The sequence below is a fragment of the Canis lupus genome, chromosome 3 (genome assembly GCF_048164855.1).
Source record: "Canis lupus baileyi chromosome 3, mCanLup2.hap1, whole genome shotgun sequence".
NCBI lineage: Eukaryota > Metazoa > Chordata > Mammalia > Carnivora > Canidae > Canis > Canis lupus.
The window spans coordinates 31087044-31113161 of NC_132840.1; the positions used below are offsets into that span (position 1 = coordinate 31087044).

Consider the following 26118-nt stretch of genomic DNA (forward strand, 5'->3'; position numbering starts at 1 on the left):
GCCGGATCCTAAGGCCGGGGGGAGTCAGCCCACATGCGTGCATGTCCTCTGTAAATGGCAGGCCGTCCCAGCCCCAGTCTAAGCAGGACCTAAACCCACAGTTTAACCTCTTAGGGACATTCGCTCTGACTTGGCCAAAACCAGCGTCAAGGCCCTGCATGATGGGTCCCTGCCTCCATGCCCACTCCCCACTGATGCAGGGGGTGGTGACTTGCTCTACCCCCACTTGCAGGAGGAACAGAAGCTTGGGGAGCCCAGGGGCGGGGGCCAACCATTTGGCCAGTCTGTGAAGCCCACTCTCGTTTTGGAGCAACTCTGAGTCACAAGAGCACAGACACCTGGGGAAGCAGCATGGGGAGGCTGCGGGGAGAACAGACTGGCAGCTCAGAGAGTTAGACCCCAGGCCACCTGAGGACCCAGCACGTCCACAGCTGGCGGCCCACCCAGGGGACCTGCACACAGGGACTCACACCGACATGCCAGAGCGTGCGTTCACGGCAGCACTGCTCACGAGAGCAAAGGTTGGCGAGAGCTCCCGTGTGCATGAGCGGGCAGGCGAGGGCATGAAGACTCGGGGCGGGTCCCCACGTGGGACAGGGGGTGAAGCCCTGACACGTGCTCCAGAGCAGATGAGCCTGGAAGGCGATCAGGATGCCCAGAGCCCCAAGGCCACACGTCGTGATTCCACGTGTGGAGCCGACCTGAGGAGGTGAACCACCAAGCCAGCACTCGGGCCTGTGGCCGCCTGGGACTGGAGCAGGGTGGCCACAGAGTGACTGCGGAGTGGCCGCAGAGTGGCTGCGCACAGGTCAGCGCAGAGGCCCACAGCACCCAGGAAGGTACCAAATGCCACTGAGCTGTTGCTTGCACGCGGTGAATTTGTGCTTTCATAAATTTCACCTCCACCAAAAAGGGAAACTGAAAAAAGTGGCGGCCCCAGAGGCACGCCACCACCACAGCCCCCACTGCGCGCGCTGCGGCCCCTCGGAGGCTCCTGGGGGGACACGAGCGCGTCTGCTGAGGTGAGCGGGCAGGGAGGCCCCGCGCACATTGTTCTGCGGGGATTAGGGGGTGCAGCGTCCCCGGCCACTTCCTGCAGGCCCTCGCGGCGTCCGGCTGTGCTGGGCAGGCCTGCCCGTTCCGTGCAAGGTTATGTCTCTTTAATAAAGATTAAGATGTCAGAGGGCCAGCGTTGCACAAAATCCCACTTTTATTAACTTCTCATTACCAGCTGAAGGGCGAAGCCTATTCTTGAGCTTCTGAGGCAGTGAGGGGAAAGTAGTTATTAAATATGCATTTATGACGACTGGAGCTTCTGGCAGCGCTCGCTGACTCAGCGAACGGGCCGCAGGCCTCCCTGGCTGGACGGAGACAATGGGGACCTCATGCAAAGAGTGACTGTACAGCCTGGCCTGGGGCGCAGTGTGGGGAGGAGGGAGGGTCCTGGCTCCTGGACGCCTGGGTAGAGGGCACGGTGTGAGCATGGGACTCACACTGCGGTGAGGGCATCAAAGAGAGTGAGGGTCCCAGGCCCACACCTGAGACTGACCGCCAAGTGCTCCATGCCGTCCAGGTGGCACGCCAGTCACCACAACGTCCTCATGAACTGCGCCTGGCCCCCAGCCTTGGCCTCCCGGGGTGGACCCCACAGACCACCTGCTCTGGGCCTCTGGAAGCGGCACACTCCTCCCCAGGAACCCCAGGTCACCATGCACCTTTTCACAGGGAAAAGTGCCATCTGCACCCTCACCCCCAGAGGAATGAATGCTCTTGTCCAGGCCATGGTCACGCTGCCCCACATGAGGGGGCATGTTCTCTCTGCCTCTGCTCTCCACTGTGACCTCTCCACCTCTGCTCTCCACTGGTCTCATCACCAGAGCTGCTCGGGCTCTCACCTCACCGCTTCCACCTTGCAACCCTAGGGGAGTGGCCCCAGGTGCAGGGATTCTGAGCTTGTCCATCCACATCCACATACCTGATGCCCTTCTGGGACATCTGTCTAAGGGGCATCTCAAAAGTAGGGTGTACCAGGCTGACATCTCCATTTCTATTTGTCCGCATGACCCCCACCCCATGACCAGGTTCCCCCTGTAAATGGCACCTCTGCACCCCTGTCCCGGGACCTATCTTAAGGCCACTTGTCTTCCATATAGTGAGGCTTCTCCCACTGAAGTATCCCAGAACAGCCATCTCCCTACCCACACCCCTCACCCCTGCTGGGCACCCAGTGATGGGCTGAGCATGGGACCTGTAAGCCCCTCCACAATGCAGTCCTGCAACACTCTTGGCTCTGTCCTCTTAGGTCTTGCCCCCTAGGCCTCAGGGAGCTCCTCCAGTGTCCCCCAGAGGTGCCCTGGGGGTACCTGCCTGGGTCCCTATCACACAGCCCACATCTGCCATCCTGCCTGCAGCACTTCTGGTCACTTGCTCATGTGCTTACTGCTTTGTGTTGGCGCTTTATCTGCCTCTTCGGTGATATTATAGACCGAATGCTTATGTCCCCCCAGATTCATATGTTGAAACCTATTCCCAGGGTGATGGTTTTTGGAGGTGGGGCCTTAGGAAGTGGTTAGGTTTAGATGAAGTTGTGGAGGGAGTGGGCCTTCACCATGGGAACAGGAAAGACATTGGACACCTTGCTCTCCTGCCCATCTCTTCCAGTCTTTGCCGTTTGAGGAACTGAGAAGGGATGGCTGTCTGCAGACCGGGAAGATAGTCCTCCCCAGACCTGCAATCTGCTGGGGTCTTGCTCATGCACTTGCAGCCCCCAGAACCACAAGACGACAGAAGTGTCTGTGTTTTGCCAGCCCCATCTGTGGCCAGCTGTCATAGGGCAGAGCCCACTGAGGGCCATGGGCAAAGACCTCACTGTTCACAGCTGTGGCTTGGAGCCCGATGCCCTGGCCCCATCAGCACTTGCATGCGAGTGCACACACACACGGTCCCTTCAGCCGGCGGCAACACCGGGTGGCTGTAAGGCAAGGTCCTGCCCAGGGGCCCAACCTTGTCTATTGTTCTAGCATCACTTATAGGGGCTTCACGGAATCCTTTCCCCGCAGAGGGCATCCCCTCGATGGCACTCCAGCCTTCTTGTCCAGTGTTGGGAACAGAATACCAGGGAGCAGAGGCAAGTGTGGGCACCAGGGGAGGCTTGCACTCACGTCATCTCTAATTCAGTGGGTCTCTCAGGGCCTTGAAATCTGCTGGGTTTGTTTTTCCTGGTTGGCTGGCTCTGCTTGCATGGACTCCCACCAACTCACAAGTGGGGTGCTGCCCCCCAGATTCCCCTGTGCTAACAGAATAATGCTGAGTCTCTCAGGGAAAGAAGGGAGCTCTGGGTCCTCAGAGTCCAGGAACCCACCCATGTGAGTAAATGCACATTTATTGAGCAGATGCTTGTTGAGGAGCATCACATCATACTGCTCAAGAGCACAGAACCAGATGACCTGGCTTCAAACCCTGTCTCTACCTCTCACAGCTGTGTGACATTGGACAGGTTACTTAATCTCTCTGTGGCTCATGCCATCCCTGTAGAAGGGCATCGATTGATCTAGAGTGTTGGCAAGTGTAAGTGCTCAAGGAAACATTAGCCACATGCACAAGCAGAGCCCGTGCTCAAGTCTTTCCCCCAGAAAACACCCCGTGATGGGGCCTTCAATTCAGCTTTGGGGCAGTGGGGTAGATGGCTTAGAAAGGAAAGGGAATGGAGGGCTCTACAGCATGGCCCTTCCCATCATGCTGCCTCATGGCCCAGAATGGCAGCGGGACAGGCTCCCTTTGGCCAAGGAGCCAAGCAGGCTTCAGCCCAGACCCACCACCAGCTGAGGAAACCAGCCCCATGGGGGATGTTTCTGGATTGGGGCCAGGGTGGAGGGAGACACTGGCTATGAAGGAAATGTCCTGTCCATGGACCTGAGTCCCCGGTGTGTCAGTGGAGGGGTGCCCAGGCCGGCCTGCCCGGGAGCTGGCATAGAGTGTGGCTGGGCAGGCAGTGGTCCTGTGCCCCCAGCCCTCATCCGCCCCAGGGTTCACCAGCCTGTGCTCAGGTCTGTTTACCGAGGGGGTGAAAAGGCTTCTCACTGCTGTGTAAATAGACTTTGCAAAGGCCTCCGCTTTCTCACCCGCTACAGCTTTCTGAACGCACATTATGAACTGGCGGGCTTATCGGGAGGGCCGTCTGGCAGTTAAAAGATGTTTCCCCGCATTGTGAGGCTGCATGGAAACCGAGTCATGTCAGCCCCAAGGACAAAGGAACTCAAGTGTTTGAAATGCAAAAATATTTTGACCTGACTACATCATTTTTCAAAGGAAAAAAGTAATTCACGGCTCACAATTAACTTGCTATCTTGCAGGAAGTCCTGTATTTCTTATTAACTCCCCAAGGCCTGCTTCTCTGTGTGAGAGGTCATCTTGGAGGGCCAGCATGTGAGGGACATTTACGACTTTCCTTTCCGTCTCTTCCTGTTGTTTTTTCTCTTAGTGCTGCCTCATGTTTGTGAGGGGCCCGCCAGTACACGGCTCCAGGCCTTATCTCAGGGCCCCTCCCAGACCAGAAACTTGAGTGGCGTACAGAGTGTCTGCCCTATGTTGCCAGGTCGGAAACCAAGGTCCCGAGAGGTTAAGTGACTTTCCCCAGGTCACACTAATTAATGTAGAGCTACAACTGGAGTTCCAGGGGTCTTCTGATCCCTCCTTGAGTGTCCTCTCCTGGGCTCTTGGCTCCCCCATGTAATGACTACGTCTGGATGGTACCCCAAAGGTTCATCAGTCACTATTAGCATCACCACCACCACCATCATCATCACTACCACCATGGTCATCACCCTCATCACCACATCATCACCATCATCACCATCATCATCACCATGTCTACCACCACCATCACTACCATCACCATCACCACCATTATCATCATCGTCATCACCATCTTCACCATCACCACCATCATCATCATCACCATCTTCATCACCATCATCATCACCATCACCATCAACACCATCATCATCAGCACCATCATCATCACCATTATCACATCATCACTGTCATCACCATCATCTTTACTATTATTACCACCACCATCATCATCACCATCAGCACCATAATCTTCACCATTATCACCATCACCATCATCATCACCACCATCATCATCATTGCCCTTATCACCATCACAACCACCATCATCATCACTACCACCACCATCATCATCATCACCTTTATCACCATGACAACCACCATCATCATCACCACCCTCATCATCATCACCCTTATTACCATCACAACCACCACCATCATCACCACCATCCCCATCATCACCACCTTGCTCTCACTCTGAGCCCTGAGCATGTACCAGGTGCTATTTTAAGTGTGTTCTATGTATAACATCTCATGTAATCACTCACCACAACCTTGAGGCAGGAGCTATTATCACCTCCACTCTACAGATGAGGAAATCAAGGTGCTGGAGGATAAAGAAAACTTTGGACAATCTTTTGCCTTCTAAAAAGATCCTTCCACCACCAGACTCCCCCCTGCCAAGCTCTTAGAAAGTGCCATGGACAGGCCTTAATGGTGGCTGCTTAGCAGCTCAGTGGAGGCTGAGCAAAAAGGCAACCTTTGGGGTTAGCTGAGCAAATCCTGAATGTCTCTGAAGCTGTGTCTGGGGATCTGGCCCCTAAAACTACAGGAACCAGAAGACCCCTGGAAGTCCTCCCACGGGAGCAGCAGGTTGGGGCACTTTCTGGGGTGCATACACCCAAGGCTGTTTTGTCCTGCTGGCAGAGCAGAGAGTCTCCCCCTGTGAGTGAGTCTGCAGAAGTGGGACCAGGAGGGATGAGCCAAGGAGACACAAAGCTCCCCTTGTATGGCATCATCGGGGTGGGGCTCTGAGGAGATGAGTGATGCATCATGTTGGGAAGCCAGGGGTCCAAAGAGCAGTGAGGGCTTTGAGGAGTATTACAGTGATACACTGGGGGCCAAACAGTGATTATTCAAGACAAGTCCTAGTGTTTAATAAGGTGGCTGGGGTGCAGGATGTTTGGTGCACTGGCAGGAGGAGAGAGTGGGGACAACCATGGCATCTGTTCCCCTGGGTCCTGGCCCCAGCACGGCCTGACTCCACAGACAGACACCATCGTGGTGCCCTGGGCACTGGCTCTGTCCCAGCCACCCACGGTGGCACCTGGAGCTAGGCCTCACCCCAGCACCTTCCGGTCTGAGCTGGCCTTGACCGTCCTCTTGGATGAGTGAGTGGGGACAGACACAGGCCACCCTTCTGATTTGTTCTCCCTCCTGGAGGGCCACACATTGGCAGACACGGGTCAGAGATGCCCCTCATGCCCCCAGCTCTCCCCCACCTAGGATGGCCCCTACCAAGCCAGGCCTTTCTGAAGGCTAATTTGATGTTTTTCTCTACCTTGCCAGTTCCCCTTTACGCCTGCCTCTGCATCTCTTGTCCAAAACAGAAATACAAAGGGAGGAAGTCTATTCAAAATTCCTCCTCCTCATTTTATTTCTGTTGCTCTCTGGGGTGTCCACACTTCAGATTCTCTTCTGATAATTACCTGCCCTTTCGGGGCCTCGGTAACCCAGAGCCTCGGGTTTGGGAGGCACGAAGAAAGTGTCGGCCTGCCCGCGGCACGCGGACACCCTGCGGGAAACTCTGAGGTGCACCAGCCCACCCGTCCCCTTCCCACCCAGTGCAAGGTCAGGGAAGAGGATTTTTGTTATTTATTTATTTTTGTTTGTTTTTGAATCCCTGCTTCCTCTCAGCTGATCCGTGATGAACACCACATCAGACCCTCTTTATGTGATAATTTTCCATCTCCGGCAATGCAAACATTTCTGTGGCTAATACTCTGAATCCTGGCCATTGCTCAGAAATAACAGAGGCAAGGTTCCAACATAAAATAATAAGTCTTGCTTTTTATTACTTAATTTATCAACACTATACTGGAGAAACATCTTGTTAACTGGATAAGCAGAAACCGTTCGGCAACACAGCCTAGGCTGATGGAAGGGGGTGTCGCGTAGAATAATGAATCCTGTTAGCATACAAAGAGGCCGTGGCTGAAGGAGGGTATTATTCAAAGAAGGAAATATTATCAAGAAAGCGGTGCGCTCACACTGAATCTGTTAAATTAAGAAGCCCACTCTTCCTGGCCAAAATCAATTTGTTATCCTTACAATTTCCCTCCGTATATAACAGAGGATAAAAATGAATAATGGCCTGGAGAAAGGACTCCCTCAAATCCCCGACCTGCAGGGATGGGGCCGAGCCAACATGGCAAGATGGGGTCGCTTCCACCAAAAATGAACAGAGAAACAGCACAAGAGGCTCTCGGAAGCCCCACCACTGGGAGCAGTGTCTGATCGGGAACTTGGCGGGTGGGTGTCCCCAGAGGCCAGGGACACCAGGCACGAGGCTGCGGGTGACCGGGGTCTCAAACAGACAGACATGAACCCTGGGAGGGTAGAGACCTCGAGGAATTCCAACTGGCGTCTCTAGCACCTACGCATAGTAGGCGCGTGGTCAGCATTGCTGAATGTGTGCATGACAAGGTCACGCTGCAGTGACAGACTCCAAAGCCCAGACACCTAACAAAACAGCCTGTGGCTGGATTTCTCCTGTATGCCTCGCGTGGCTCACAGGGTGGCTCTGCCTACGGTGACTGCCGCAGGACCTATCCAGCATTTCCTGGCCGCTGTGTTGGAGGGAGCAGCGTTCTGGGGGCCGTCATGCCAGTAAATGTAGAAATGCCCACAGGCCAGATGGTCCATCCCATTCAAGGCGGGCAGAAGGCCCTGTGTGACCGCGGTCCCCGAAGGCAGAGGCTCGGGCATTCAGTGAGTGGCACCACGTGGAGGCAGGAGGGGAATCCTGACCACACGGGGTTTATGATCCAGCACACGGGAACAGTGCCCACATCTGGCCGACACCACCGACCACAGCAGTAGTGTCCCTCGCCATCTGGCGTGGGTGTGGGCCAGGCCCTGGATAAGCACTTCACCTAAGTCAGCATATTTAATAAGCAAAACACCCCCTACGGATGTTAAGTTTTACAAACTCAGACATGATGTCACAGCAAAGAGTGACATTATCACGCTTGTATTATTCCCTGTGCAGCCTGTTCCTATACACACGTCCTTATATGTGAGCGATGCTTCACAGAAAACGTGCATGCCTGTCATGTCCACTTTTCCGAAACTCTTGCTTTTAAGAAACGAATAGTCTTTATATTTTCGGGCAGTTTTAGTTTTATAGATAATGAGTGTAAAGTGCAGAGCATTCCCATCACCCCCACCCCTCCCAACCACCTAACATGAACGTCTTGTGTGAGCGCGATGGTTTCTTATAAATGATGAGCCAGTACTGACGCGTCGTTGAGTCAGGCCCATGATCAGTATTAGGCTTTGCTGTTGGGGTCAGTTGTACCTTCTATGGATCCAGATAAACACCTGTGTCTGTAGCCACCCCTGGATAGTGTCACTGACCTACCGGTCCTCTGCTCTGCACCTGTCCAGCCCTCCCTCCACCCACCCCTGGAATCCACAGATCTTTTCACTGTGTCCACGGTTCTGTCTTTTCCAGAATGTCCTGCAGCTGGCATCACAAAGTGCATACATAGCCTTCTCAGATTGGGCTTCTGTCACCTGGTCCTAAGTACTTAAGGTTCTTCCCGTGGCCTGAGAGCAAAGCCCTCTTTCTAGTGGGAGGTTATCCAAATGCCTCTTTTAGGGCCCGGGGTGGGCCTGAGTTGATTTATCCTTCCCCATCCTAGTCTGCCTCCCTACAGGGGCTCCTGAGTCCCTCCCAGCAAGGGGAACGAGGACAACTCCCAACACTGGCATTGCTGTTCCTCGGCAACTCCAGACCACAGATCAAAGCCCCCAGGGGAAGAGGGGATCGTCCCTTAGGGTCTTGTGCATCTGAGAGATCCCAGAATCTGGGGAGGCGGGGAAGCTGTGCCAGCGAGGCGTCCTCGTCTTTTCCTGCCCGCTCACAATGTATTTGCCTCACACAGACTCCATTCATTCTCTATCTACACACCTCAAGTGACCCTCCTCACATCAGCTTGTCACCTGTGAACGGGTCATGTGTCACCTCCAGGACCACCTCCTCCAAGAAGCCTGCTACAGTAGAACATGCTAGTGCCCCCACCTCCATGCCCTCTGCCCCATGACCGCATCCATGAGAGGCAGAGCTCATTCTCCCACCCTATGCTATTGGCTGTGGTGGATGCGGGTGTAACGTGCTCATTCTGAGCCTAGGCCCCGTGATGATTGCATGCATCCCCTCTTCTGCCATCACGATGACAACACGCCCCCATGTAGCCCACAGGTCTAAGGAGGGCGACAGAACCAACCATGGCCAGCTGAGCCCAGCCTGGACCAGCCTGCTGCACACGTATGAGAACCAGTGAGTACTGCTGTAAGCCACAGTTTGGGGACAGTTTGCTACGCAGCAGGATTGTGGCAATGGTTGACTGGTACACCTGCTTCCCACGTGTGCAACCCACACTGGCTTACTGAAATCAGCGCCCTCTGAACTCTGAGGTATGTAGGTGAGCTCTGACTTGGGGTCCAGGGAGCAACAATGGAGGCATGTGGTTCAACTGGGAACTCCGGAACATGTGCCCCCGAGTCTCACTGGCTGGTGGTGGAAACCCTCAACCTCTCTGCTGAATTGTGTCCCTACCTAATTCAGTGACTTAAATTCTCCGTGCCTGAGTTTCCTACTCAGTACAGAGAACAAGACCTGTTGGGGTAACTGGGCTACGTGATGGACATCCAGTGGCTGGTATGCAGCAAGCATTCTATAAATGACCGCAACAGAGGACCCCTCACTGGGATCCCAAGCAGGGCCTGATGCCCCCTCTATAGCCCTTGCACCTGCCTGCTCTTCTTCCCTTGCACCCTCCTCCTGGCCCTGTGACCTCCCACCAGGTTGAGCCCAACAGCAGCATGAGCCTCAAAGCTTCTGGGGGGTGGGGCAGGGCAGAGGCTCGACAGTGCCAGCTGGTGTCCCTCACTGGGATCACCACATGCACACCCACACGGACGTAGGAAGCCAGTGCCACAGCCCAGAGAAGGTGGGGAACTGGTGGACTCGTCCCCTCTGCAAACCTGGTGCTGGAGCCCACTTGCTCCGATAGCAGGTGCCCTTGTAGATGGGGTGGGGAGGGCCCAGCCTTCCCTGGCCGAGAGCTTCCACTGCCCGGTGGGCCCCAGAGACCCCCAAATCCAACCCCATTTTCCTGTATCCAAGTGAACAGGCTTTCCCAAGCCCTCACGCAGGCCTGTGCAGGGACAGGGTGGGGTCCTGGGTTCTGGCGAGCGGCACTGGCACAGCCTGGCCCTGAGACCTCCCCAGGGAATACCATCTGAGGGGACCTCAGGAGCCAGCCCTCCCTTGAGGCCTGAGATGTCCCATGTATGCCCCAAGAGAGAAGTGGGCAGCGCAGAAGTGACCAGGCGGACAGAGGGCTTCACAGCATCTTTCATGCTCCATCCTGTCTTTTACCTTGAGAGGGACCAGCCCCTTTGACATCCCTGTTTGTGTGAAACTAGAAGTCTGCCTGCCTTACCCTCCAAATGATGACAGTCACACTAATGGACAATGGCAGGGCTTTCAGAGCAGAGGTGAGCCCCTGGGTGGGTTTCTCGTCTGAGAGCAGCAGCCAGTACTAGGGGAGAGGCCCCCCAGACCAGGGCCGCAGGCTTCGCTGAGGTGAGTGTCTGTGTGTTTAAAGCAGAAGCCGCTAAATAGGCCTCAGAGCTGATATATTTTTCTCTCCTAATAGTGAGGCACAATTTAATTAACTCAGTATTGCACCCACCTGAAGATTACAGAGTTTATTGACACCACCATCTGGCTCCTATAAAGCCAGTAATGTAGATAATAAATCCGCTTCATTACCCGGCGCGAGAGGCGTCCTGCTCTAAACGATCTCTCTTAGCACCTCCTATGAGCGCCACCTTGGACACCCCGAGGTTCTGCATGGTGTCCAGGAGGGCCCCATGGCCTCCGCTCCACTGCCTGTGCACTTGGACCCCAGACAGCCTTGACACCCTCGGCCCAAGGCCAGCTTCCCCCCCAGGGCCCTCTACCCCCAAGGCCCCCTTGGCTCCATGCCGGCCAGGCAGCCACATCCCCAACTCCAGTAAGCAGGCCCAGGTGCCCAGAGCAGCACCCAACCACTGTCCTGTTCCCCAGTTGAATGCCTGGAGCAGGTCTGGCCCTGGACATGTGTTATCTGATTATCTGTCCAGCCTGCAGAGGAGGAGCTGGAAACGCACAAGGCCAAGCTCAAGGCCGAGGGCCACAGTGTCCAGGCAGGACCAGGTGTGGGGGGCTAAGGTGGGCTGAGAGGGGCACTGGGTCTCCAGCCACAATGAGGAGTTCCTTGTTTACCTTCCAGGTTAAAGGTATTTTTTCTTTCTGAGTCTGTTCTACAAAAGGTGTGATGTTCTCAGCCTTTGAGATTTAAGTCTGGGCAGAAAGTGTCAGCAGGGCAGCAGGGGGAGGGCCTGACCCCAGTGAGCCCCCCCCCCCAGTCACCTGCTCTCACAAGCCCTACCAGCGGGGCTGCTGGGCCCCGAGGGGGACGTCCTCCTTGTGGATCCCATGCCACAGCCTTTCAGAGCCCAATTCTCAATTCTCGGGGTGGGGGGGGGGGGTTGCTGGGGAGAGAATGGACTGGCACGTGGTTTTCTCAGTTGCAAAGAGGAGAAGCTAAACTCTCTCCCCGCCCCCCAAGTGTGACTCTGGGGCACGGGCTGTCTGTGGGAGCTGTTGCACCCCCAGGCCCAGGCCGGCCTTCCTCAGATCCCCAGATCCCTGAGCCCCCCACCACGGGCAGGTGATAAATCCCCTGCACCTCTCCCAGCAGATCCCATGCTTTAAGCTGGTTTCGGGGACCCCAGGACAGGGCGAGGGCGAAGTAAGGGAAATCGGCTCCATTTAGGGGCCTGAAAATGCAGAAAGATCACATTTGTAACATGGTCGCCCGGCCGCAGCTGCCTGTGGCTCACCCTCGCTGTCACCGTGGGCCCATTAATCACCCTTATCGGGGCTGGAAGGGGCCCCAGCACCGCCCCCCCCCCATCCCAGGGACAAGTTCAGGTGCCCAGAGGTGGCCCGAGGTCAGAGTCCACCCTCCGAGTGGCAGCAGAGCCTCCAGGCCACGGCCCCTCCCTGGGGCCTGACTTTGTGCTGGGGAACCGGAGCCACTGAAGTCACACCTTCTCGGCCTCTCCAGATAAGCGTCACAGTTGTGAAATCAGAGCCCTCCCGGGTGGGGCCGGAAGCCAGACTCGGCTGGGCCATCGGGAAGGGGACTCGGGAAGGGGACTCGTGGAGGCGGCGCGCTCCTACTCTCTGGTCACGGCCCCCTACACCTCTCCGCTTTGCAGCCTTTGATTCAGCAAAATCACGGATGCAAACTTCTTAGGAGTACTTAGTTTCCATGGCAACCGAAGCTGACCTCAACATTATTGTTCTCAAGAGGCACTGACTTTACTATATGTTCATTCACTGAATTAATGGACTCCTGGTTCTTTTATCAGCGGCCCCCGAACAAAGGAGAGGGAGACGTGCCGTCAGAGGGCTTTCAGCCACTGCCCAGCCTTTTGTTGGGGGCTTACTGCATCCGAGCAAGTCTATTCAGCCCCAGATTATCAAAATCAACTCGGGGCTGTCTCCGTGGCAGCTAAACACACTTTGATTTCATAAAGACATAACCGATCCCGCATGCAAATTATTAATTGTGATCGCAGGGCTCTGAGGCCTGGGGTCTCCGATGTGATGGTTTTTGGGGTAATAGAGCGACTTTGCAGGTAGAATTTGGGTGAGCCTTAGGGTGCTGGTGGCTCCTGAGTGTTGCTGGCTGGCGGGAGAAGGGGAAAAGGGAAAGGATTGCTGGAACCGTCCTCGCCAGAGCAGGAGAAGGACCCAGTGAACCTTGCCAGGGCCACTAAGGCCAGCTGAGCCCATGTGTGCACATCGACACTTCTTGCTGGGGCTTCTGCATTTTTGGATGTGGCTTCTTGGGCCAGCCACCTCCCTTCTGTCTGCACCGCCCTCCCCGGCCCCCCAGCCACCTCCAGAACAGCGCCAGAGCAACAGACCGCAGATCGCAGCAGTGCCCACCGGATCTGGCTACGCGGCGCTGTGAGGCACTTCCTCGACCCGGGCCAGGCCAAGAACCAGGCCTGCAAACCCCCAGGGGCACAGCTGGGTGGCGTGCGGGCTTCCCAGGGAATCCCTGCACACACCCAGCAGTTGTCTGCGGTCTCTGCTCCCACCTTCCTGCGGCTCAAAGAGTTGTCTTTCCGTACTCACTGGCCAGGCCTCCCCAGCCCCCAGCCACCGCCACCCCCCCCAACCCCACCGCCGCAGGAGGGATCCCAGAGACCAGAGCCATCGCCCCGGGGCCAGGCTCGAGCACACAGGAGCGCACACACAACAGCCCAGCGATGCACACCACGGTTCTAACATCCAAATAATCATTTCACAAATTATAATAATTATCAATCCATCACCCTGTGTGGACAGTGCCAGGCTGGGCTATCGGATGGCTTTTATGACCTGTAGCATTTTGCACGTGATGACGGGGAAGAGATTTATGAAGCCATCGTGCTCCCTCCTCCAGCAGCGGGACTTCATTAGCTTCCTCTACTTCTGACTCTCTGTGCACCCCCAGCATCCCCCCTCCGCCCTGGCTCCCCCAGAGCTGCAGCGGCGAGACGGCTGCCATCCTCATGGCTTCTCAAGAGGCACCCTTCCCCTTCTGGTCCTGGCCCTGCTGGTGCAGATTCCTGATTTTTGGTGGGGTGGGGGCAGACTGAGAAGGGGAGGAGAGGAAAAAATAAAAATAAGAAAAGGAGAAGGTCACTTCCTTTTGTGTGCCGTTCCCCCCAGTTGTACCGTATTAACACGTCCTTCCTTTTCACGATGGTCAAAGGAAACAAGATAAACTGGGACAAAGGGGAGGCTGCCCGGGGCTTGTGTGTCCCCTTTTCATATCACCGGAGAGATTAAATCAAAATTCTTTTAGCTGATACCATCTCCCCGGGCGGACTACACTCTTGTTAACGGATAAATTCAAGCCCTCCAGAAAGTCAAAGAATAAATTTAAGCCTTTTGCCAAATGTCTATCCTATTGGATTTTGATAAGACGGCCATTGAACCTTAATAATGTCTTCCATCCATTTGCAGCGGGCCCTTAACACGGCTCTTTATTCGTCCCCAAAGCCTCTTCGCTGGGCCTTTTTATTACAAGCTCCGGCGGGCTCTCCAGGGAGCCGGGCGACCCGAGTGATGGATGGACAACTCGCTAGATTATCTCCCGCAGATGTTTGCTCTGCAGGAGCCCCGGGCTTTCCCTCTAAGTAAACAGAGACGAAATAGAGTCCACCGGAGGGAGCAGTCCCAGAGGTCCAAGGCGCTGAGGCTGGAAGAGGCCACGCAGCTAGACCTGCAGACCTGCAGTCAAAGTGACTTTGTAGGCAGCAGTGTGGGTTCCTGCCCAGGACACACTGGGTGGGCACGGGGATGCAAGATGGCAAGGGTGCCAGGGGTAGCAAGCGCGGGTCCCAGTCTCACCAGCACCAAGGCTGCGGGAAGCTGCAGGCTGTGAAAGAATGTGGGCGCAAGGGATGGGGATGGATGTGGGATCGCGGCACAGAGTAGAGGGGACAGGGCATGAGGGATGCAGGCGATGCCACGGAGGGGTGCGGCGGGGAGGGGCATCTGGGAACCTCAGAGGCAAGGCTTTTACGCTGTGGTCCCAGCCCATCACTTCCACCGGAGCCCGCCCTGTGCTGTAGGCCCAGCCACTCCTGAGTTCGAATCGTGCCTTCACAGTGCCTATGGGTTCAGCCAAACTCCCTGGGCCTGGGCCAGGGCCAGGGCCAGGGCCGGGGTCAGGGTCTGGGCTCCCGCCTGAGCTCCCACAGAGGGATTCCACGGCACCACCAGCAACCTGGCTCTCCAGTGCTTAGAATTTATAACTACGACTTGCCCGCAAAATATCACATTTTCCTGTATCTGTGTCAAGTCGCTGATGGCATTTGTTACCTTTTGTTACACTTCACTGATGCACATAAAAAATGGGAAGAATCATCCTCCTAGAGATGGATTGACCAAAGCTGCAGATGTCCATGGACCCACCCAAGGCCCCCTGCGACTGCCCGAGGTGTTTGACAGCTCCCAAATGTGCGGGGAAGGAGAGGCCCATCCAGCCAGACACAAAAATCCCAAACCACAAAACTGATAAATGGAGGTCTGCATCCTCCTGCCAAGGAATTCACTAAATGTGTCCTTAAAGCAGCACACAGAGGCATGTGTGGTCATATTCTATAATATATGTGCACGCACAGATCTCCACGGCTGTAAGTCACACAGCTCCTGGTAAGGTGGGACCTGTGTTTTGGAAAGAAGGTCAAAAGAACACTGCATTTACTCCTTTCTCAGCCTCAGCACGTGAACCCATTTGGCTTTGCATTTTAGCTCCCATCTCCCTCCCCTCTCCCTCCCTCTCGATTGTCTGGGCACGGAACCGTAACCGGATGGGTCCAGATCTAAGCACCAGGGCTAGGTTTTGATCATCCCACCCATGTGACCCTGGGCACCCATCCCGTCACACTTGAATGCCCCAAATGCTGATAAAGTCTTAGGTCAGTGCGAGGCCGGAAAAATCCCAGAATTCAGTAGATGGCTGAGTGCCGTGGGGAGAGGTGCGCATGACAGAGTGGCAGGGCTCCCTTGCAGGCAGCAGCCTCCTCCTGCAACAGGGGCCTGCAGGGTGGCGGCAGGCAGAGAGGCAGAGGTGCCGGGCTGGGTGTCTGGAGGCCTTTTTTGAAACAGGCGGCCGCCCAGGCTCCCTTTGCTCTGTGTCCGGGCCCCCTGACTATCTGGCTGCTGTGGCCATTGGGTCAGTTAGGATTCTGCATGGAGAGGGAACCTCAGACGCCTCATCTCGGCCTCACAAGGGCCAAACACAACATGTTTGAGGGGATACCTGTGCACCACAGTGTGGGTGGGTCCCTGGTGGCTGGCTCCTTCCACCCATAACCTGAGCAGCTCTCCAGAAAGACCTCTGACCAGACCGGAAAGGTCAGCCAGGGCCTGACGGGCTGAGTATTTAGAAGAGGAAAAGGCGAGTCAGGAACCACGATGCTCCAGGAGCGCAGTAGAGGCACTGTGGTTCTCCCCATTGCATTTTGTCCTGCCTCAAAAGCATCCAACACTGGCCTCACTATCTTTGCATTTAGACTTGACTTGTGGGCCTTCTGCCTTGACCCCGGTACCCATGCTGGACAACCGCCTGCCCCCCACCCCGGCCACCACCCCCATCCTACTGTAAATGCATCATCACCTCTAACCTCTCATCCGTCCACCCCACTGTCAGGGGCAAGTCACCCGGTGGCAGGTGGTCAGTTGGTTGCTCATGGTGAGAAAAATGAAGATTTCATGTTCTCTCTAGGAGTTAAGAGAAGTACTGAAGTGCAGGTCCTTTCTCGAGGGGAGAGAAAAGACTTCAATTCTTTGAAATACGGGAAAGCTGTTTTAAGTCTCTGGCTACCTTACATCCTTTAGGGATGTATAAGTTTGTCCTTAGAGGCAGGAGGAGGGAAGGGGGCCATTGGGAGGGCAGCTGTGTTTTAAGGAAGAAAGGCCCCCAGCTGCCCTGGGCAGTGGCGCTGGGACGGGCCAGTCCTTGGCCAGACACAGACCATGGGTAAAGAATGAGCTAAAAGATCACCCCTGCCAGAGCTCCTGCCGGGGGTCACTTCAGGGTGGGACCATCCCTCCCTTCACAAGGTTTCCTCCAAAATCAGTATCTGTGGGGTTGAACCCAGCGAGAAGGGGCAGGTGCCTGGCCCCTGACAGAGCGCTCTGCCCAGAGTCCTGGGCTCAGACCCTTGAGCCAGGCACGGGGTACACCTGTGATGTCATAGGCAGGACTGTTCCCTTTGCGAGGACTGCGGCGCTCGGCTGTGCCTCAGGCTCCCCAGGAGAGGCTGACCATGCCCCATAGCACATGTCTTGCGATCTGCATAGGCAGCAACGGCGCTTGATGGGGGCGAGACAACCCAGGGCCCAGGCGTCCGGACACCGTCTATACATCCTAGATGGGCACCATGCCCCGCCTCATCTGGGTGGTGCTTTGAGGCAAGCGCGACATGAGGGCGCTGTTTTAATTCTTCTGAAGATCCATACACCCACCATGCACGAGTGTGGGTAGTGTGTCCTGTGTGTGTGCATGTGCATGGGCAACCCCATCTGGGTGGGACCGACCCTGTCTGATGAGTGGCTTCTGGGTTTGGGGCTGACTTCTGGATCCCGTCCTCGCTGCTGGCTGTGCAGCCCGTAGCAGCATGCAGGAACGTCGCTCTGTATGGGGTTTTTTCTGGGCCTAGTTTACTCTCTAGATCCTGCAGCGCTAACGTCTACCACCCAGCTACCGTCCGTCACCCGCCAGGAGGGCAGGAGACCGTGCCCACGTTGACACTTTTTCTTTCACCTAATGGGCTGCTTATTTAACGCCCTGCCTGAGCCCTCTTTGGAGGCTGAGTACAGCAAAGGCTTTGTGGAATTTGCAGCCAATTGTGGTTTCTTCTCCCGTCTCCATATTCTTTTCATGTGAGTATCCAGTGGAGATGGTTAAACAAACATGACCTGTGTTTATTTAATTTTCCTGCATCTGCGTGGCCTGAGTGTTCCCACTGGTGCAGGCTCTCCAGATCCTCAGGAGTCAGGGTGGTTCAGCCCCCCTGACCCCCTACCTGCCAGCATCCGTCCTAACATCATCGGAACCCCTGTCCTGGGCATGCATTCCACCACACACGACGCATTGCTTGCGAACGGCTGACCGCAACCAAGGACCTGGCGACGTGCGTGCGAGCTCAGGATGGCACATGGCCTGTGGTGAGGGAGAAGGCGTGGAACCAGCTCTCCTACCTTTTGGATGCAGCCCTCCTGGGACGACACTTCCGTATCCGTCAGCATTTGCTGCAAAACAATTGTGAGAGGGGACGTTAGTTTCTGACCAACAGGATGCTGTCCTCAGGCTGCGGCTGGCTGTAAACCGTGGGGGCAGATCAAATGTTCTCTGAAATGAGGGGGGTAAGACCGAGGGCTTCTCTGTAAAATGGAAGACAGCACTCTGTTGAGAAGTCTGGTCCTTTATTCCAATGGTGTCTCCTCATTTGTTGAGAGCGCCAAGGACCCCTCCTGGTGTCACCTCCCTGGGAAGGCAGCTGGTTCCTGGTAGAGAAGGACCCGTTCCTGGTGGCTCTGACCCCAGTCCTTAAGGCAAGTCACACATATTACCAGAAACAGTTCCATGGGGGCAGCAAGGCATCCGTGCGGCCTCTGAGCTCTGCCAGCAGGGCCTGTCTAGATGCGACTCTGCTGTGAGCCGTGCAGCCCTGCCGGGGGAACAGGAGCACGCAGGGCATCGGGCCGCATGGGGCTTGCAGTCTGCCTGGTGAGGCAAAGCCTCGCTGAGCACCCCACTTCGCCCTGGGGCTCGGTCAAGCCGCCCTCCAAGGGAAGCCGCGGTGGGGGAGCAACGGGAGAGGGTGGAGGCTGGCTGGAGCGTGGCACCACCTGCCTGTCACCGGTGGGGCTGGTGGGGCTGTGATTTGATGCCATTTCTCTGCTGCTTCTCTTTTGGCAAATCAGAGGGAGCAGCATTTAACTTGCTCTTTATCCCAGGCCCCTGGGAAGTGGATGTGGTTTTTGGAGGAAGCTTCTCAGAGGAAACCAGGCGAAGGCAAGAAGCAGCAGTGCCCACGTCACGGAAGCACCCTAGGCTGGCCATTAACGACCAGCTCCTCCAGCGGTGGGCAGTGCCAGGAACCGCTGCCCTGCCCTCGGCCTGTGGACACAGGCTTGGGGTCATGGGGAGAAAAGATACCAGCCCTTTTGGGTCTTTCTTTCACCTGACAATTTTGACCAGGAGCTTTTCTTGGCTCGGCTTTGGAGAGCTGTAGCGTTTTGCCTGCCTGGCGTCTCCTCTTAAAAACCACCAAGCTGCGCTCCAGAGGGACGGCGTTTCAGTGACGGGTCCCAGAGTGCTTTCTAAGCTAAGCAAACTGACAAATTAGCTGTATAAATGGGATTTTCCCTTCTGGATCACAAATCTGGGCATAGACGCATATATAAATTGCAACGTCATTTCCATAAGAATAGAAACCAAGATTGAAACTAATATTTGAAAAACAATGTGAGAAATGGTGTCAAATCCAGGGGTTTTATTTAGCCTCCCCTTAAAATCACACTACTGCTCTTCCAAATCACAAGCCCAGAGCGTGGAGTGCCGGCCAGTGCCCATGCAGGCTGGCTGAGGGGCCACGGTGCACGTTTGCTGGGCTCAGCTGTAATAACAATAAGTCATATTTTTAAATGTTGAGAATTCTAAGCAGTTGGAGATTTTTATGTTTCTTTTAATAGATTCTGAAATTGTGGTTTGGAAGGTGGTTCTGCATTTGAAGAGAATGAGTTGGAGAAGGTGAGCCCCACGGAGACCATGGAGCCTCCCAGGGCACCCTCGAGGGGCGAGGTCACCAGGTGCTGACCACGGGGGCCTGGAAGGGCAGCCTCAGAGGCCGGGGGCTAAGTCTGGTCGGTAGGCAGGCCCACATTTCTACTCTCTCGTGTGTCTGCTTTTCACTCTGGATCCAGAGCCAGGAAGGCTGGTCGGTGGCTCGGTCAACTGAGCAAGGTAAGGGAGAATGAGGCAGACCGTCTCAGCAGAGCCGTGGCTTCCAGGAGGGGGCCCTGCTCACCGCCACCTGAAGGCCAGGGATGGGGTCCACTCTTCCGCCGGGGCCACCCAGGCCTGCACCCCAGACAGCACAGAGATGTCTGTCACCCTGGACATAGCATGGAGGGCTCCATGCTTGGGGCACGAGGTCCCTGGAACCAGATGGACCTACCCCACATGGAGGGGAGAACACGTTCTTGATTCTCAAGAACACGGCGCTTTAACTAGGTGGGGGGTGCAGAGCCTGCGGCCCGGCCCACAACCATGGGAAGCATCCACAGGAGGATAGTGCCCCTCGGGACGATCTCCCTTCCTGGGAACTCTGGAACCCTGCGTCATGGCCCCTGGGGACCGGGGTGTACGCACCACTCGGTTGCCCGAAGAGCCCGGGAGAGCGTGCTGCCGGCTCTCTGAGGACCAAGTGTCAGCTGGCCTTCTCCAGCTGGCCTCCAGCCCTGCACAGGAGGTCGAGCACTGTCCTAACCGGCAGCGCTAGTGCCGACTGCAGGCATCTAGGGCGGCTGTGACCACAGGGGGACAGAAGTTTGGAGGGCTGCCGCTGCCTGCGTGCCCCAAGCTGTGCTGAAGGCAAAGTGCTGAGCTCCATTTTGGGTGGAATCCTTCCTGGTTTGGCTCCAGCCAAGAGCACAGGCCCGAGTCCAGTGACAGGGACTCCTCCACCCTATGGTGGCCCTGGGGCTCCCCTAGAGTACGGAAGGAAGTTGGGGTGCAGCTCATGAATGGAGAAGAAGACGGACAATGGATCATGTTTTGAGATAAAGGCTGGGTTGAAACCAGGCCTGGGTCTTTCTCCCCCTGAGGAGAGGTCAGTGTGCCTGCACTGGGGCAGGGCCTGTGCACAGTGCCCCCCTCTCGCACCCATCCTGAGCCCCATGGCACCGGGTGTGGGCTGGAAGCAGGGGTTTGCTGCCCTCTGGTCAGACATTATCAGGGAGGCCTCGTCCTCCTCCTGGGGGGTTGGGGGTGTGTCTCTGGGAGCTCAAGCCCTGTGCCCAGCTCTCTTCCTCCCAATGGGTAGGTGGTGGAGAGCTCTGGAGAGAATGAGAAAGCTACTCCATCACCCTGTCAGCACCACGGCTCCACATGGGGGCCCTCTGGTCTCCAGCACGTTGCATGCTGGAGACCAGGCCCCAGGGTGGGAGCCCCCCTCCCTCAGCCCGTCGGCCCCTCTGTTGGTGTCTGTGCCACCCCTGCCATGTTTTTTATTTTTCATGGCCCTGACCTTCTATCTCTCTGCTCCCAGGTGGCGAGTGTCCAGGGCAGGAGGCCCAACCTGCTGAGAGAGGGTGCTGGGAGGCCTGCTGCCCCAGACTCCAGACAATACATGGCGGTCTCTCTCCCTGAAGGTGCTGCAGGCCATGTTCCCCCGCCCAGTGTGGGAGCTCAGGAAGGCCTTCCCGGCAGCCTCGGTCCTATAGGTTCCCCGAGCAGCATCTGAGGCACCTGCACAACCACTCCTGATTCAACCAGAAACTCCAGGTCAAATGGCCACAGGAGAAACTTTCCCAGGAGAGCCCAGCCAGCAGCACACAACATAGGAGTGGCCACTCCCCACCACGCCTAGCAGGTGGGGCACACCATGAACGCAGCCTCGCTCCCCTAGATCTCTGGTGCCCCTTACACAGCCAGCCTCCATCCACACCCACCTGTGTCCCACAAGCTTGGGGCTGAGGCCAAACAGATGGAGCATCCCAGGAAATCCACCTGTCACATGCTGCCTCCCCATTCTGGGAAGAGTCCCTCGAGGTCTGTGCACCAGGTCAGAGACGGCTGCCACCCAACCAGGAGTCTGTGGTCAGATAGGGATCCGGAGACAGGCATCCAAACCACATGGTCCCTAATAGGTCAGGTTTCTGTGCATGAGACCCAATGAATGGAGCGTAGAACAGGGTCGGGCAGGACCCGAGTCCGTGCACTGTCCCCTGAGTTGGGACCTCAGACCCTGTTGGGCTGCAGTGTGGCTGGCCAGATGCCCAGCGGTAGGACCGCAGGTGGCCAGGAGGAGCCCCCTACCCCACAGTCATGTGATGCAGAGAGGGGTGAGGCCAGGACTCTGAAGAAAGAGGTGCCCCTCTCAGAGCGGGCATCCGAGTATGGTTCGGGGGGCCCATTCCCGCAGCTCCTCTCTGCTGCCCTGTCTGTTTAACAGCCCGCCTTGGCAGGCACGCACCTCACCATGGGCCACTCACCCACCACTAACCCTGGTGAAAACCCACCAGACGCACCCCTCCTGGAGCCTCTGAGCCCTGGCCTTCCCCGCCAAGGCTGCCGCTTTGCTGAAAAACCTCTTTATTTTGCTAGCTGAGCCTCAGCACGCGCGTTGCTGGCGGGTCGGCTGTTGGCAGTGGCTGTGGCTGCTCTCAACCCCACCTCCACACCCCGGCAGAAGTATTAGGTGTGTTTTGATTAAGCATTTTAGCCAAAAAAGGGAGGTTTGACCTCCGGCATTTCACTTCTCTGTGGGTATCAGTGCCAGGATTGAGCTAAGTGGGGTTGGTCAAAACATCTTTTTTGACTCTTAAAATAAATACCCTCTGTTCTCCAGAAAGTCAGCCCAGAGGAGACGCACACACAGACATCTCATACGCTCACAGCTCTCGTGTTCTGGTGTGTCCCCCGAGGGGGGCTAAGCTTTCTGGTCGGTGTCACAAATGGATCCCAGAAGGCTTCTTTCCCTTCAAAATGCTCCGTTATTACAGTATCTGAGAACATGCCCACAGGAGGGAGCCCAGATGGAGCCCTGGCCTCCCGGCCTCCAAACCCAGGAAGAAGGGGACAAAGCCCCCAGGCTGGCCGGAGCCCCTGAGGTCCCCCAACACTCTCATGTCCTGACCTCCCACTCCTGGCCTTCCAGCCAGACTCTCTCCAACCTGCTCCTCTATTGATGGAGCCAAGGTCTCTACCCAAGGACCTAGAAGTGGCTGGACGCTGATTCCTAAGCCCTCCCCTGGAACAAGGGCTGCCCTGGGTGGGGGCAAGCACTGTCTGTGTGGGTCACCCCACAGCACTGTCCTGAGAGGGCAGGCTGGGGCCCGTGGGCTGGATGGGGACCCCTCTCCATGCTGTCCCCACTCTGAGCCTTCATCTGATGACCTCGAGGGGACCAGGGGCTCAGGCCCTTGCTGGAGGCATAGACAGGCCAAGGTGGAGGATGGTGGTCAGGTGCCATGGACCCTCTACGGCTCGAATGGGCCCGATGGGCTGACCATATCGAGACGGCCATACTTCACACTCATCTGGTTCTCGGCTGGGGATGCTTGAAGCCTCACTGGTGTGGCCTCTCTTTCTGGGAAGATGGGATTTTTAAAGGACTGTTCTCATCCTTACTTTTCTATCCTATCAAAGTCCTGCCATGAGCACCACCCTCCTTGGTGGACATGCTGCACTGAGGTCATGGTCCCAGAGGCCACAGCAGAGGTGATGCGGTGATGGGACCAGCGGGGGCTCCTTCTGAGGCCCACATCGTGGTGGCCCATCCCTCACTTCTCTCTACAACCCCATCTGGCAAACGCTGCCAATACCTGGCTTTACAGAAGGGAAGCAGAGGCTCCAGAGATGGGGCAGGCAGAGGTCACAAAGCTGCCAAGGGGCGGGAGTGGGGGGCGGGGGGACATGTTCAAATCCCCGTCTCTGATCCCAGCTTCTGCTCTGGAGGAGCAAGATCCGTGGGAAGAAGCCACACGGTGTCCCTTCCCATCAGGACCCGCACCTGACCCCTGGCTGGGACCCTCTGGGAAGAGGGTGCCCCCCACGGGCAGGCCGGCGGCCAGGGTGGGCTTGGGCAGAGCCGGGTGGGGGCCTGTGGCCGCTCCGCCAGGAACCAGGAAGGGCGGTTAGTCACCAGCGGCCGCCCTGGCTCCCAGCGCAGAGGCTCCCGTGGTGTTGACACAAACTCTTGAGCTCTCAACTGGGAGCGGGGTAATATTTATTTATTTTTTGCATTAAAAAAAAAAAAATCGGCTTGGCTGTGATTGAGCTACAAAAATGATTTTTTTTTGAAAGGCGCCTTGGACACTGTTTTCAGCTTTTATGCCTAAACAGATACTTCTCAGTTCTTTCAAGTGAGATCTACCCAATGAATGCAGGCTCTCTCTTTACTCCTAAGAAAAATATTTACACAGTCAAGTATGGCACGAGAAAGGACGCAGGCTCCTTCAGAGGGCCCATCCCCGAAGGCACACAGGTCCCATACCGCTGTTTACACGGCCAGCCCACATCGCCTCCCCCGGGGGCTCTTCCTGCCGTCGGGGGTTTATACTCCCGCCTTCCTGCGGGCCCACACCGATGTCCGGCCGTGTGGACAGCAGCAGAGTCCTACCGTGCAGACCTTTATGTTGGCCGAGGAGACGTGGCCGCTCTGCCTCCAGGGCCCCAGGCATGGAGTCCTTAATGGACTCACCCCCGGCCTGCTTCTCCCAGGGGCCCCCCTCCCAAACCTCGGCTCTGGGTGTGGGGCCTTCTCTCCTGACCCATCTGGAGTGCGGCCGGGCCTGCAGCTTCACTCTGGCCGCAGGAGCTGAGGATTGGGCGGACCACTGTTCCTGGCCAGCGTGGCCTTGCTCAGACCCAGAATCTCTGGGCGCGGCTTGCCTGCCGTCAGACAGGCCGAGAACACTTTGTTCGCTGGCAGCTCCTTGTCGTGGGCATGTGCCCTCTGCCTGGACCCCCTGGCCTGCCCCTGGGCCATCTGCTGCCCACATCTTCCTTCCCAGGATGAATGGGTCCCCGCCCCTGAGGCTCCTTGCTCCCCAGCGATGGGTCTGGTCTAGCGCTTCCAACGTCCCCTGAGGGCAGGACTTCAGAGCCGGGTCTCATGATGAGCACCTTTTTGTCTTTGCCGCCCCACCAAAGGCGTCCTGGAGACGTTGAAACAAAATCTTGAAAGGCACTGAGTCTGGGATTAGCTACTTTGGGGCAATGGACAATACTGACCCCTCCCTCAACAAGAGCCTGAGCAAGCGTTAGGCAAAGTGAAGACCCCACAGACTCCTGTCAACCCGGGTGAGAGGCACAGGGACCCTCCCGGGAAAGAGCAGGATCCTGAAGCAGGAAGCAGGTGGAGGCAGCAGAGGAAGCGTGGAGGGGAGAGCACACCCAGAAGATGGGAAGAGGGGGCCCGGCTGGGAATGGCCCTGGGGGTGTTGCTTTGCCCCTTGAATCTAATGCCACAGGAACACAGGCAGAGCTGGGGACAGGCCTGGGGTTGAACCACCTTCCCTGGGAGCTGCAGTCATCGGGGGACAGTGTTTGCAAGGATTCCCTCTTTCTCTGGACCACCCCCTGAAGCTCCATTTCCAGAGATGAGAGTGCAGGGTACCCCCAGCTCAGTACATACCAACCTCTGTTGTGCTTGGGCCATGCTCACCCAGGCTCTGACCTCCCCCCTAGGCCAGGAAGGGGCTTCTCCCCGGAGTACACTGGACAGCTCCAGATCTCAGGGCCCCAGCCCACAGACGATGCTCAGCGTCCAGTAGGACAGGTCTCTGGGGTCCTGGAACACAGGGACCCCTGCCCCTATCCTGGTCTGAACTCTGGGAGGACATGCTGGTGGTACAGGCTGGTGGAGGAGCACTGGCAGGAGTGCCGACCAGGCGGGGCTGGCGAGAGAAGGCCACTGGTTCCATATGTGCATTAGCAGCCATGCCCCAGGGTTCTGAGCCTCTTCTCTGCCCGGTTGTGAGCCGAGGGCGGGGCCCAGGCCAGCCTCCACAGGCCCTAGTCCTGAGGAGAGGTATGCCCAGCACTGCACCTGGCCCTCACTGGACAGCTTCCTCCTCCTGCTTCCGGAAGATTGATGCCCCAGAGGAAGAGCGTGTAAATCATGAGGGCCGGGGGACGTGTGGCACTTCCAATCAATGACTCATGACAAGCCATAACTTTCAGCATTAGAAAGGGAAGCTCTGGTGCGTCCAGGAGACTTGCAATAGCCAGCTCCAGGAACTGGACACACATGCCCCGGAAACGGGGAGAAGGTTCTGCACAGCCGTTGGCTCCTGGATCTGGGCCCAGGGCTTCCTTCTGAGAGTTTGGGCTCAAGAGGAGACAAGCCAAGAACTGGAAGGAGCGGTGTGGATTTGGGAGGTTCTAGGCCCTTGCAGAAGGGGGTCTAGGGGGTGGGGGGTGGGACTGGGGCTGACGAAGGAGGCTGTGTGAGAAGTGGGTGGTCCCACTGAGACCCCCATGACCTCACCCAACATCCCTCGCTTTTGTCTTATATTGCTCTGGATGTTTCCTAGCACCTGGTAGGGAACATGGCATCTCAAAGCTCTCCCAACCTTGCCAGCCAGTTGGCCTGCTCCCACTGGATCAGGTGCCTCCTGAGGCC

The 26118-nt window shown here is 56.7% G+C and overlaps 1 protein-coding gene across 6 annotated transcripts in view; it reads right to left on the reverse strand.

The window, feature by feature from the left end:
* PRDM16 (PR/SET domain 16) overlaps positions 1–26118 on the reverse strand; it is a 314238-nt gene that overhangs the window by 144589 nt on the left and 143531 nt on the right. For all 6 annotated transcript variants that reach the window (XM_072819974.1, XM_072819972.1, XM_072819973.1 and 3 more), the window contains exon 3: positions 17963–18013. In XM_072819974.1, coding sequence (XP_072676075.1) covers positions 17963–18013 — 51 coding nt within the window. The remainder of the gene's footprint in view (positions 1–17962; positions 18014–26118) is intronic.